The 12,997-nt window shown below is 46.0% G+C and overlaps 1 protein-coding gene and 1 pseudogene across 1 annotated transcript in view; one reads left to right on the forward strand and one right to left on the reverse strand.

Annotated features, from left to right (window-relative positions):
• Positions 1-8,956: 8,956 nt before the first annotated feature.
• The window catches only part of LOC120916435 (heat shock cognate 71 kDa protein-like), a 57,939-nt gene continuing 53,898 nt past the window's right edge, over positions 8,957-12,997 (reverse strand). The window contains exon 9 of the mRNA XM_040327402.1: positions 8,957-9,627. Within this exon, the coding sequence (XP_040183336.1) occupies positions 9,427-9,627 (201 nt within the window). The 3' untranslated portion in view covers positions 8,957-9,426. The remainder of the gene's footprint in view (positions 9,628-12,997) is intronic.
• On the forward strand, positions 11,637-11,811 carry LOC120916618 (annotated as a pseudogene).

Consider the following 12,997-nt stretch of genomic DNA (forward strand, 5'->3'; position numbering starts at 1 on the left):
CGGGTAACAGGTTGTCTCCGAGCTGGTGTTATTTCGGCTGGAGGCCTAGTACGGTAAAAGGTCCTGTCTGTCCTGGGTCCCGGGCACCTTTATTCCGGGACAATACAGTGTCCCAGAATGAAATAGAGGACACAGCCACCCCTACTAACTAGTAACTACATTTCCAGAACTGATTGCTAGGGCCGGCACTGCCTGGCATCTTGCAACCAGTGACAATTTACTCTCAGACAGTGAGGTCAGGAGCGAGGCCTGCGCCTAGTGCAGCACTGCTGTCCCCACCCACCTTGACACCTCCTCCTTCTCTGGCACCCAGCGCCATGGCAAGCTGCAGGGACTGGTGTGATCTTCACTCTCCAGATAGTGACTCCACTCCTTTCCTTCAATGCACGTGGCTCATGCAGAGGGAGTGACAGCAGCACTGCATCTGGTGGCAGGCTATGGGTGGCAAGCGGCACTGCATCTGGTGGCAAGTGGCACATTAACCTGACAAATAACCTGCCGCCAAATTCCCCATCAACCCCGAGACTACATTACCCCCCCCCCCCCGCCCCCTCATCTTTTTTGGGGGTAAGGTGAGAGAGTGGGTGTGTCCCTTAATGGCAGTTTGGAAATGTGGTCACACTACCCGTAGTGAAGAAGTGAAAATGATTAGGTTGGGAAGTGCTTAGTTTGGAAGCATTTGATATCTGAGTTGTTATGGTTAAAATATGTTATATATATATTTAATATTTATGAATAAAGAAGGCTGCCGTTGGCCAGTTTTACTCCAACTCAAGTGTGGTCTCATTATTATAGGTAAGGTTAAGAGGGGTGTAAGGTTGGAGCAAGTAAATATGGTGGTAGTCAAGCTATGGGATGTACATCTGAGGCCTCGTACACACGACTGAGTTTCTCGGCAAAAACCAGCAAGAAACTTGCTGGGAGATATTTTTTTTGCCGAGGAAACCGGTGGTGTGTACATTTTTGTCGAGGAAACTGCCGAGAAACTCAACGAGCCAAAAAGAGAGCATGTTCTCTATTTCCTTGACGGGAATGGAGAAAATTGGCTTGTCGAGTTCCTCGACAGCCTAACAAGAAACTCGGCGAGCAAAACGATGTGTTTCGCCCGTCGAGTTCCTCGGTCGTGTGTACGAGGCTTTAGCTACCCTGGTCATGCAATGCTGTAGGACCTACAACTGTTCTCAGATGTCAACTGTTGCAATGTTTCTCATATCCATGTAATAGTTCCCATTCAATGCAATAGAACCGCTCTAATAGGAGCGACGTTAGTCGCTCCGACTTAGAAAAAGGTTCTTGTACGACTTCGGGGGCGGCTCGGGGCGATTTGCATTGACTTCTATACAGAAGTAATTTTGCTAATCGCCTCTGAAGTCGTCTTCAGGACGACTTGCAGAGTCGCCCCCGAAGTCGTGCCGCCGCAGTGTGAACCGGCTCTTACACTACATGAAAAGTTTGTGATCAAATGACTTGCTATTCTGGGTCATGCTCTGAAATACACCCCTTTAGAGCCGGTTCACACTGGGGCGACCTGGGATCCGACTTCAAGTCGCCCCAAGTTGCCCCAAGTCGCACGGTCCAGAAAATGAATGGAAGTGAATGGGAGCCATCTTAATGTACACTACTGAAGTCGCTCCGACTTCAGAAAAGGTCCCTGTACTACTTCAATCCAACTTCTAGGCAACTTGTACCCATTGATTTCAATGGAAGTCGCCTCAGAAGTCGGATCACTGTCTTAACTGAACCAACAATACAGGAAGATAACATACATTTCTCCCCTCCCACAGAGCTGATTGTTGTTTGATTGGCCACTGGAAAGCCTCCTGTCTTGGAGGCGACTTGAAGTTGCCTTGTACTGTCCAGGAGGCAACTTGAAGTTGCCTTGTAAGTTGCCTGATGATTCATACTCAAGTCGTGTCCAAGTTGCCTCCCAAAGTCGTACTGGAAGTCGTGTTGCCCCTGTATGAACCGGCTCTATGCTTATCTCACATCTCTCTAAATATATAAATATATGCAGTAAGCTAGCCTGCAATTATGACATTGCAATAAAAACCTCCTGTGCTGTTTTTATTTGCTGACAGTGAATCACACGGGTACACTGTTTGTGCTCACCCTCATTGATGCTGAGGCAATGCGCCTGATAAATTCCTTATAGCTGAAACTAGGTCAATTTCACTCTCGTTCAACTCGCTGGGACACCCCGAGGGGTTTCAGCTTGAATAATCTATGAAGTAATATGTCATTATAAAAGCAGGGCTAACCCACTTTCAGCCAGGAGAACTATATCTAGTTGATGGCTTTTCTGGCTACACAAAAAAAAAAAAAAAAAACGTAATGTTAGGTAAAGCAATCCTTAGATATATGATATATGAGGAATAAAACGAAAGTAATGCAAGAGTGGGCATAAGCGTTTTATTAACTTACATAGGACGCTCACATTTCACATGTTGGTAGAGCCTTGTACACACGATCAGAATTTCCGATGAAAAAAGTCAGATGGAATTTTTTCCGACAGTGTGTGGGCCCCATCTGACTTTTTCCAATCAGAGTTTAGATATAGAACATGTTTTATTTTTTCCGATGAAAAAAAATCCTATCAGAAATTTCAATCGTCTGCGTGGAACTTCGACGGAGAAAAAAAAACATGCATGCTCAGAATCAAGTCGACGCATGCTCGGAAGTATTGAACTTAATTTTTCTCGGCTCGTCAAAGTGTTTTACGTCACCGCGTTTTGGTCGGTGGGAATTTGGTCTGACAGATTTTTACATACTGTCCCTGGTTTTACTGAGGCTGGCAACCCTGATGGTTCCCTCTAGTGGCATGGGGCCCCCTAGTGGCATGGGGCCCTTGGCAGTGCCCGAACGGTCAGTCCGTTGAATGACATGCAGCACCACTCAACACATACTATGAGAGCGGGATGTCACGACCCCACCCTCCAAGTGGGCATCACCATATAACTCTTCTTCCACAATGTTCTGGTGCAGAGTGGTGCTGACAGCATAACATCAGTGCCGCTCCCCGCATCGTTAAGGATCACACAGATTAAAGACCAGGAACCTGTGTTGTCACATGGCCAGCCTGAAAACTTTGGAGAAGATAAGTATTAAAACATAAAAAGCTTAAACAAATTTCACTGAGGACCACAAGGGGCGAGGAGGAATTCCTGGGGAAACCCGGCGTTGGACTTTATCTGCAGCCCCATCGTTCTATACTAACCTACACTTTGTTGCCTGTTGATAAAGCTTGATATATTCGCTATCATTGTTAATTGCCACTGTTATATTTACACAACAGTGTACATTAAATCAACCTAATCCCTTTTTCGTCAAGTCTTTGTGACTAGCATAACAAGCTATGTAATTAATCCTTGCTTATAGTTGTTAAAGGAGATTAGTTGGATCACTCAGGAAAGCGATGTCACAGAAAAGCAGCAATATAACGGCGATGAATGTTTATTTAATTAAACAACTCTCCTGTGTATAGTTCTAAATATATATATACACACAATGCTGTATCCTGGCCTAGGCCAACAAGGCCCAGGCCTAGGGCAGCACTTTGCTGAGGGGCAGCATACACACGAACGTGTTTCTCGTCGAAAACCAGCCCGATGAGGAACACAACGAGGAAATTGAGAATCCCGTTGAGGAAAAAGAGAACTTGTTCTCTTTTTTTTTCGTCGAGTTCCTCGTCAGTTTTCTCGATGAAAAACATACACAGGACCGTTTTCCTCGGCAAAAAAGCTCTGCCACCAAGTTTCTTGATGGATTCTGTCGAGGAAAACGGTCATGTGTACGAGGCCTCACTCCAGTGGAAGTAAGGGAAGAAATCATCTACAACGCCTTTTGTACTAAAGCATTGGCACCAGGGCTCAAGTCCTGCGGGAACGCGTGGGAACGGAGTCCCTGCACTTTTTTCACAGCAGGAACTCAGTTCCCTTTGCAGGACTAGAGCAGCCGAGCCGCCCGAGCCAATCCTTCACTAAGCGGTGCCCAGCTCGAGTCACTGTCAGGGGCAGGCGAACCTTAGTAATCCTTTATGTTACTGGCCGCTTCCTGTATATGGATTAATTGCGTAGTGTGCGGGTATTCCGTCACTTCCTCGATCCCACAATGTCTCCTGGGAGCTTTTGTCATTGTTCCCAGGAGACATTGCTTCTTTCTAAATCCCGCGATAACTCGCGGCAGACCTCCGCAATGTCTCCTGGGAACAATGACAAAAGCTCCCAGGAGACATTGCTTCTTTCTAAATCGCGTGATAACTCGCGGCAGACCTCTGCAATGTCTCCTGGGAACAATGACAAAAGCTCCCAGGAGACTCCCAGGAGACATTGCGGCATCGAGGAAGTGACAGAATATACCAGAATATACTACCCGATGAATCCATATACAGGAAGCCGCCAGTAACATAAAGGATTACTAAGGTACAGTGGATCGAAAAAACCCCAAAAAACATGCGGTTTAGTAATTATGCATATTAGCGTATCATTTTTTATTTATTTTTTGGTGGGGGAGTGGATCTTGGGTGGGAGTTCCCACACTTTTTTCCCCAGGCCTTGACCCCTGATTGGCACTGATCATGTAATCATAGTAAAGGCAGAATCTCAAGCCTCGTACACACGGCCGAGGAACTCGACGTGCCAAACACATCGAGTTCCTCGGCCAGTTCAGCACTGAAGCCGCCGAGGAGCTCGGCGGGACGAGAGCTCCCATAGAACAACGAGGAAATAGAGAACATGTTCTCTATTTCCTCGCCGAGCTCCTCGTCGGCTTCCTCGGCCGAAAGTGTACACACGACCAGTTTCCTCGGCAGAATTCAGCCAGAAACTCGGTCGGAAGCTGAATTCTGCCGAGGAAACTGGTCGTGTGTACGAGGCCTCACTCTGACAGCAGCTGATATGGCCTTCCTGTCTTATGCCGGCCATAAACAGGTCGAATTTCGAAAGAATTTTCTTTCGAAAATCGCATCTAAGAATTTTCGTTCGCACCATTGGTGGGCTGCAGCAACAGCCGATTTTCGTGCGGCAATCAAATTTGAGTAATCCGACATGTTGGAAATTTTTGGAAAAACAAACAATTTTCGAATCAATGATGAGAGAAGCATGCGGGAAATGTAATAGAAAAAGGAATGCACATGTGCAAGAAAAGAAAATTCCCGAAAAGAAAAGAAGATTCCCGGCTACAAAAAAAAAATTCTGTAGCAACAGGAGGTGAAATTGAAGGCTTGGTCAGCCGAATTTGGAAAATCAATGGTGGCATCATCGGATCAGAAAAAAAAAAAAACTTTTTGATTTTGAAAGGAAAATTTGTTCGAATTTCGACCATGTATGGCCTGCTTTAATATCTAGAGCAGTGTTTCTCAACTCCAGTCCTCAAGGTGCCCCAACAGGTCATGTTTTCAGGCTTTCCATTATTGTGCACAGGTGATTTGATCAGTTTTACTGCCTTAGTAATTACCACAGCCGTTTCATCTGAGGAAAATCCTGAAAACATGACCTGTTGTGGACTGGAGTGGAGAAACGCTGATCTAAAGAACAGAAGCAGGTAAGAATCCACAATAAAATTATATCCTATGTAGATACTAGGGCCCGGATTCACGTACAGCGGCGTATCTTTGAGCGGGCGTAACGTATCCTATTTACGTTACACCTCCGCAACTTAGACGGGCAAGTGCAGTATTCTCAAAGCACTTGCTCCGTAAGTTGCGGCGGCGTATTGTAAATAGGCCGGCGTAAGCCCGCCTAATTCAAATGTGGAAGATGTGGGCGTGTTTGGTAAATGTTATGTGACCCCACGTAAATGAGGCTTTTTAAGAATGGCGCATGTGCCGTCCGTGGACATATCCCAGTGTGCATTGCTCCAAAGTACGCCGCAAGGACGGATTGGTTTCGACGTGAATGTAAATTACGTCCAGCCCCATTCACGGACGACTTACGCAAACAACATAACATTTTCAAAATTCAACGCGGGAACGACGTCCATACTTAACATTGGTACACCGCATGTACGCCTCATATAGCAGGGGTAACTTTACGCCGGGAAAAGCCTAACGTAAACAGCGTATCTGTACTGCGTCGGCCGGGGCGTACGTTTGTGAATTTCGCGTATCTAGCTGATTTACATATTTCTAGGTGTAAATCAGCGTACACGCCCCTAGCGGCCAGCGTAAATATGCAGTTAAGATACAACGGCGTAAGAGACTTACGCCGGTCGGATCTAATACAAATCTATGCGTAACTGATTCTAAGAATCAGGCGCATAGATACGACGGCTCGGACTCAGAGTTACGACGGCGTATCTGGAGATACGCCGGCGTAACTCGTACGTGAATCCGGGCCTAGATCTGGACAATATCCTTCAAATAAGTATTACAATTTATTTTAGGGATCCTTTATCCCCAATCATAATTCATTTACTATTTCCCATAGATTTCGTATCAATTATTGTGCAATTAGCAACTAATCGATGTAGAAAAAATAATAATGGACTTGATTTATACTGCATTTTATTATTTCCATTACAGATGGATAATTGGTTCATTTGGCACATTAGTCACTCTCCTCCTGGAAGGAGCCGATGAAAGATTTAAAATTTACAAGCTTAAAAAAATAGATTATAGAAGTGACAGCGAAGCATTATAAAACATAAATTGGCATGACCCTATAGCCATGTACTGTATATTGGTTGTTCTCATTTTTCTTAGTACTCTTTGGGGTTAATGTACTAAAACTGGAGGGTGCAAAATCTGGTGCAGCTCTGCATAGAAACCAATCAGCTTCCAGATTTAAAAATGTTTTTGTCAAAGCTTAATTGAACAAGATGAAGTTAGAAGCTCACTGGATACAATGAACAGCTGCACCAGATTATGCGTGCTCCAGTTTTAGTAAATCTCCCCCTATGTGTTTTATATAGGAGGTGGATCAGAGGCAGATCCAGGGAAGGGGGGCAACAGGGCAATTGCCACCCCCGAGAAATGAGCCAATTATAAATTAGCTAATTTCTAGTTGCGGATCCTCGGCTCTGCAAGTCCGCGTGCAAGTGACAAAGCGGGTGGGTGACAGCGTGGGCTGCCGGGTGCCTCGGTGTGTGGGCAGGTGGGCGGCTCGGCGGCGAGTGAGAGTCAGAGAGTGGGTGGTCAACTGATCGGCTCTGTGGGTTAGCGGCGACTGGCCAATCAACAAGCCGGCGGCCGGGGGAGCAGAGAGATGACCATGACATCATCTCTCACCGCCCCGCGCCCACCCTGCATCCCTGCAGTAACTTCCGCCCTCACTGTGCAGGCAGTGGAGAGCATAAAATCATCTCTCTGCTGCCTGACTCTGACAAGCAAAACACCACCTTAGCAAGTGACAATCTGCAAGGTGTGGTAGGTGAGGTGGAAAGTGACAATCTGCATCTGGTGGCAGGCAAGTGGCATTCCACAACTTTTGGCAAGTGACAGTCTGCAACATGTGGCAGGTGACGTGGCCATTGGCAATCCACAACATGTGGCAGGTGAAGTGGCAAGTGACAATCCGCAACTTGTGGCAGGTGACGTGGCAAGTGACAATCCTCAACTTGTGGCAGGTGGCGTGGCAAGTGACAATCCACAACTTGTGGCAGGTGACGTGGCAAGTGACAATCTGCATCTGGTGGCAGGCAAGGGACATTCCGCAACTTGTGGCAAGTGACAATCCACAACTTGTGGCAGGTGACGTGGAAAGTGACAATCTGCAACGTGTGGCAGGTGACATGACAAGTGACAATCTGCAACGTATGGTAAGTGACAATCCGCAACGTGTGGCAGGTGAGGTGGCAAGTCACAAGCTGCATCTGGGTGTAGGTGGCGTGGCAAGTGACACACATGGGGCTTCATTATATATTACAATTAGGGATGAGCTGAACACCCCCCCCCCCCCGTTCGGTTCGCACCAGAACTTGCGAACACACCAAACTTTCGTGTGAACTTTAGAACCCTATTAAAGTCAATGGGACTCGAACATTTGAAATCTAAAGTGCTAATTTTAAAGGCTAATATGCAAGTTATTGTCCTAAAAAAGTGTTTGAGGACCTGGGTCCTGTCCCAGGGGACATGTATCAATGCAATTTTTTTTTTTTAAAACACCCGTTTTTTTGGGGGGGGAGCAGTGAATTTAATAATGCTAAAAGTGAAACAATAAAATCCTGGACGATCTTCTAATCGCTGGACCGGAGAGGAGATCACCCGTCGCTGGATACAGACAACGTTGGAGCAGGGAGCGGGGACCGAGTGGATTACCACCGCTGGATTTTGTCCTTTTTTTTTTTTTATTAATAAAGGACCTTTTTCTAAGGTGTGTGTGTTTTTTACAATTATTTACACTTCCTTCGTGAAATGGTAGGGGTACAATGTACCCCATTACCAATTCACATAGGGGGGCCAGGATCTGGGGGTTCCCATTTGTTAAAGGGGCCTTCCAGATTCTGATAAGCCCCCCGCCAGCAGACCCCCACAACCACCGGGCAAGGGTTGTGGGGATGAGGCCCTTGTCCCCATCAACATGGGGACATCCCCAAAAAAATTGGGGTGGAGTTCCCCTTAAAATCAACCTGAAGGGTCTGGAATGGATATTTGGGGGGAACCCCACGTAATTTTTTTTATTAAATTGATGGCGGGGTTCCCCTTAATATCCATACCAGACCTGAAGGGCCTGGTAATTGAATTTGGGGGGACCCCCCTCGCTTTTTTTTTTTTTATGAATTTCCTATGAATTGCCGGAGCCAACAATTCATTATCAATCAATTCATCACTAAAGTTCTATTAGATGTTGGGCTTTCAAGGATATTTTAAAAAGCAATCTAACAGAAAAAAAGGTTCCCTAAATCATTAAAAATGTTTGGTAAGCCAAAAAGAATGTGAAAAAAAAAAATAATAATAATAATAATAATAATAATAATAATAATTAAAAAAAAATCTTAGAATAGCTAAAATGAGAGCAGGGTCTTTCATGGGAAAGTCTTTTATTAAATCTCTAATTAAGTTACAATGCTGGTCTTTGGTTTGCACACAAATTTTAGGCCCAAGTTATAGTTGACAGTTCAGTTGACTTCTATTTCCTCTATACATGTATTTAAGACCTTAAATGGGGGGGTCAAATTTTTTGGTGCTTGCCTAAGGATTAGAAACTCTGAGAAGCCTTGTATGCACGCATTGCACCTTTTTCGAAAATCTTAACTATTGATGGATCTTGTTGCAAAAATACTATGGGAGTTATTGGACATCACTGGGCATTAAAGGTATACAAATACTGATAAACCAAAAATATAGTCCCACCTAATGAAAGGACATTTAAGGCTGTGCAGACAAGTAAGGATTTAATAGTCTCTTTAAGTATGAAAGCACATATACATATTTGTGTTTCAAAAGGTGACCATGACATGTAAACTCCTCCAGAGTGCGGAAGGGTGGAATCCTTAATCCACTTCTTCAATGGTGGGTCCGGAAGTACCACCAGCTGCACTGCCACCAGCTCCAGGAAATCCTCCAGGCATTCCACCTGGCATTCCACCAGGCATACCAGCTCCGCCAGCACCTTGGTACAGCTTGGTGATGATGGGGTTACATAGGTTTTGCAGCTCCTTCTGCTGATGTTCATATTCCTCCTTCTCAGCCATCTTAAGAGACAAGACAGGAGTCACAAATTTGTGGAAGTAATTGTTGTAAATTTCAAAAACAGAACCTAGAATGATTCCATGTACAAGAAGTTTAGAATACTTGACTTACTGGGGCAGATTCAGATAGAGATACGCCGGCGGATCTCCTGATCCGCCGTCGTATCTGTGAGACCCGACGGTCGGATCTGTGAGATCCCACCGTCGGAGCTATGCGACTGATTCATAAGAATCAGTTCCGCATAGATCTCCCTTGGATCCGACTGGTGTAAGTGACTTACACCAGTCGAATCTTAGGCTGTAATCTCCCGCCGGCCGCTAGGTGTCGTCGCGATTTTTTACCCGTCGCATATGCAAATGAGGAAAACCGCCAATTCACGTCCGTACGCCCGCCCGTCGCTCGTTTTCTACGTCGTTTGCGTTCGGGTTTTTCCGGCGGATAGCTACCCCTGCTTCTATGAGGGGTAGCTAATGTTAAGTATGGCCGACGTTCCCGCGCAGATTTTTAAATTTTCTACGTCGTTTGCGTACCGCGATCGGGAATACCGATGGCCGCAAACGACGTACCCGCCGCAAACAATGACGTCGTAGCGACGTCATTTGGAGCATGCGCACTTGGCTTTTTCGCCCCGGCGCATTCGCAGTTAAATCGGCGCGGGAACGCGCCTGATTTAAATTGTACACTCCCCCTAGCCGCGGAATTTGCATTCCGCCGGGGGGAGTTAGGATCCGACGGTGCAGTTTGCGAGGTAAGTGCTTTATGAATCATGCACTTGCCTCGCTAAATTGCACCGGCGGATCGTAAACCAGGTAGATCTAGCGGATCTAAAGATCCGCAGATCTATCTGAATCTGCCCCACTGAGTGTAAGATACAAGTCAATCCTAGAAGGAGCTCACACAGGGCCAGGGCTGCCGTTAGAAATCATGGGGTCTCGAACAGCCTACCTGGCAGGCCCCCCCAATATATCAAGACCATATTTTCACAAAAAATACACTAAAATCATTATTAGGGGACACAAATATAACAGAGAGCCTATGTGAATTAGCCCTTTTTTATTTGTTTTTTTTTACATAAAAATAAATTATATTCAGGGGGGCATCAGAATCAGGCAGAACAGGGAGGGGAATCAGTGTCGGGGAAGCAATTACAGGAATGATGCCTTGTGTCTGTGTCTCTCAATGCAGCAGCTGAAAGCCGGCAGGAGGGGGAGAAACTGTCTTTCAACTGCTGCAGAGAGCTGCACAGGGCATCCTTCTGTAACTGCCCCTCCGCCAAACCACACTAATTCCCCCTGCTGTTTGGGCCCCCCTGTGTGCCCGGGCCCCCTACAGGAGGACTGGTAGTCCCCCCTATCAGCGGCCCTGCACAGGGCTATAGACCTCTACACTTCCTTCTCCAGCACTGGATACCTGTACAGTCAATCACCAAGCACTAGCGCTGTCACATGGGAAGAAGGGTACCGAGTCTACTGCTCTCCCACAACAAAAATACTGGGTGTTGCCCTTAACTGTCCCAGGTTAACAAAGAGATAGGGGAGCAAAAGGAAAGCAAGTTTAAGCTGCTTTGGGGGCATTACTAAACTTTACCATGTTTCTTTGCCCATGTTCACTTTAAAAAGCACAAAATCCTTATTTTCACATTTGAACAAGCATGTACCCAAATACCTTTGGGTACATTCCAATAATTACTGTATTTGCTTAGAACATGAAACCATAGGACAAAGTAGCTTATTACAGTTTCTGTGGACATCCCATTTGCACGTTGGCAATCCCATGTCTATGGGGCCAGCAGATGCTCAGTGGATAACTGAGTGGGGAGGGAAGAAATTATAAATTAAACACAGTAGAAAACCCGCTTCTACCCCCATTGCTCACCACAACAGCATCTGACCGCATCTTTCTCTTCTCCATAAGTTCAAAAATGAATGTCCAGCTGAACCAAAAACTAATATTTATAGAGCAGCTTGTGGACAGTAATGGTCACCTTTAAGCCATCGGGGTAAACTTGAAGATTGCTTCCAGAGCCTTTTGGCTAAGATCAAGTGTAGTATTTGTTCTTATTAATTTGCAGTAGGTGAGCTCCACTGCTATTGTGGCCTTATGGCAGGAATTGCTTGATGGTATGATGGGGGTCTGACTCCTGAGGAACCTTCCCTGTGGGAAGGAATCCAAACTAAGCACCCACTGGTTAAGGCGTGGGCCTCCTGATTTGAGCAGAGCTACTTGGTCTGGGTGCTAAGAAGGTGGATAGCCCTTAAAATCACTGTGGGTTTGGGACCCCGCTGGGACCCCTCTGTGAGAATAAGCACAAGGCCATGACACCACATGCTTTTTTCCACACATTGCCTCATGGGCTAGGCTTTTTGTCCAAGACTAGGGCAATTTTTGTTACAATGCTGCAAGGTCTATTCATTGTCTGGAACTTATTGGCATTTCTTTTCTTCCACTTGTCTGTGTATTCCACTTTTTACATGTGTTTTTTTTTTTACTGTGGGTGTGGTCTTTGGGCCTAATCTGAAGTCTAAGGCCTCGTACAAACGACCGTTTTCCTCGATAGACTCCATCAAGAAACTTGGTGGGAGAGCTTTTTTGCAGAGGAAACCGGTCGCGTGTACGTTTTTTATCGAGGAAACTGTCGAACTCGACGGGAGTCTCAATTTCCACGTCGGGCTGGTTTTCGACGAGAAACGCGAGCGTGTGTATGCTAAGAAACCCGCGCATGCTCAGAATAAAGTATGAGACGGGAGCGCACCTTCGGTAAAAGTAGCGTTTGTAATGGAGATAACACATTTTTCACGCTGTAACAGACTGAAAATTGCAAATCGTCTCTCACCAAACTTTTACTTAACACGCAGTAACATGAGATTAGCAAAAGCAGCCCCAAGGGTTGTGCCAGTGGAATCGAACTTCCCCTGCCATTGTATGTGTTGTACGTCACCGCGTTTGAGAACGAGGAGATTTTGTCTTGACCGTGTGTACGCAAAGCAAGCTTGTCGAGTTCCTCGACAAGCCTAACAAGGAACTCGTTGAGGAAAACGATGTGTCTTTTCCGACGAGTTCCTCGGGTCGTATGTACGAGGCCTAAGGAGAGGATTTGTAGCCATCAGGTTCCTTCCTCACCTGCCTTGTGGGTCTCTGTTCAGTAGAGACCTAGCACAGTACTTTGTGGATGGCTTCAGCTAGCCATAAGGAAAATGGGTCTACTAGGCCTTTTGGCTAGACGGATCAGAGTGTCCGGACCCTGTTAGGAGTCTTGCACCCCATGGGGGGGGGTCTTACACTTCAGGACTCAGGAGGAGACCATTGAAGGCTCAAAAAAAATCACATGAGAACATGGAAAAAAGGGAACATGGTAACATTATTACCATTGGC

This window comes from Rana temporaria, chromosome 10 (assembly GCF_905171775.1).
Source record: "Rana temporaria chromosome 10, aRanTem1.1, whole genome shotgun sequence".
Taxonomy (NCBI): domain Eukaryota; kingdom Metazoa; phylum Chordata; class Amphibia; order Anura; family Ranidae; genus Rana; species Rana temporaria.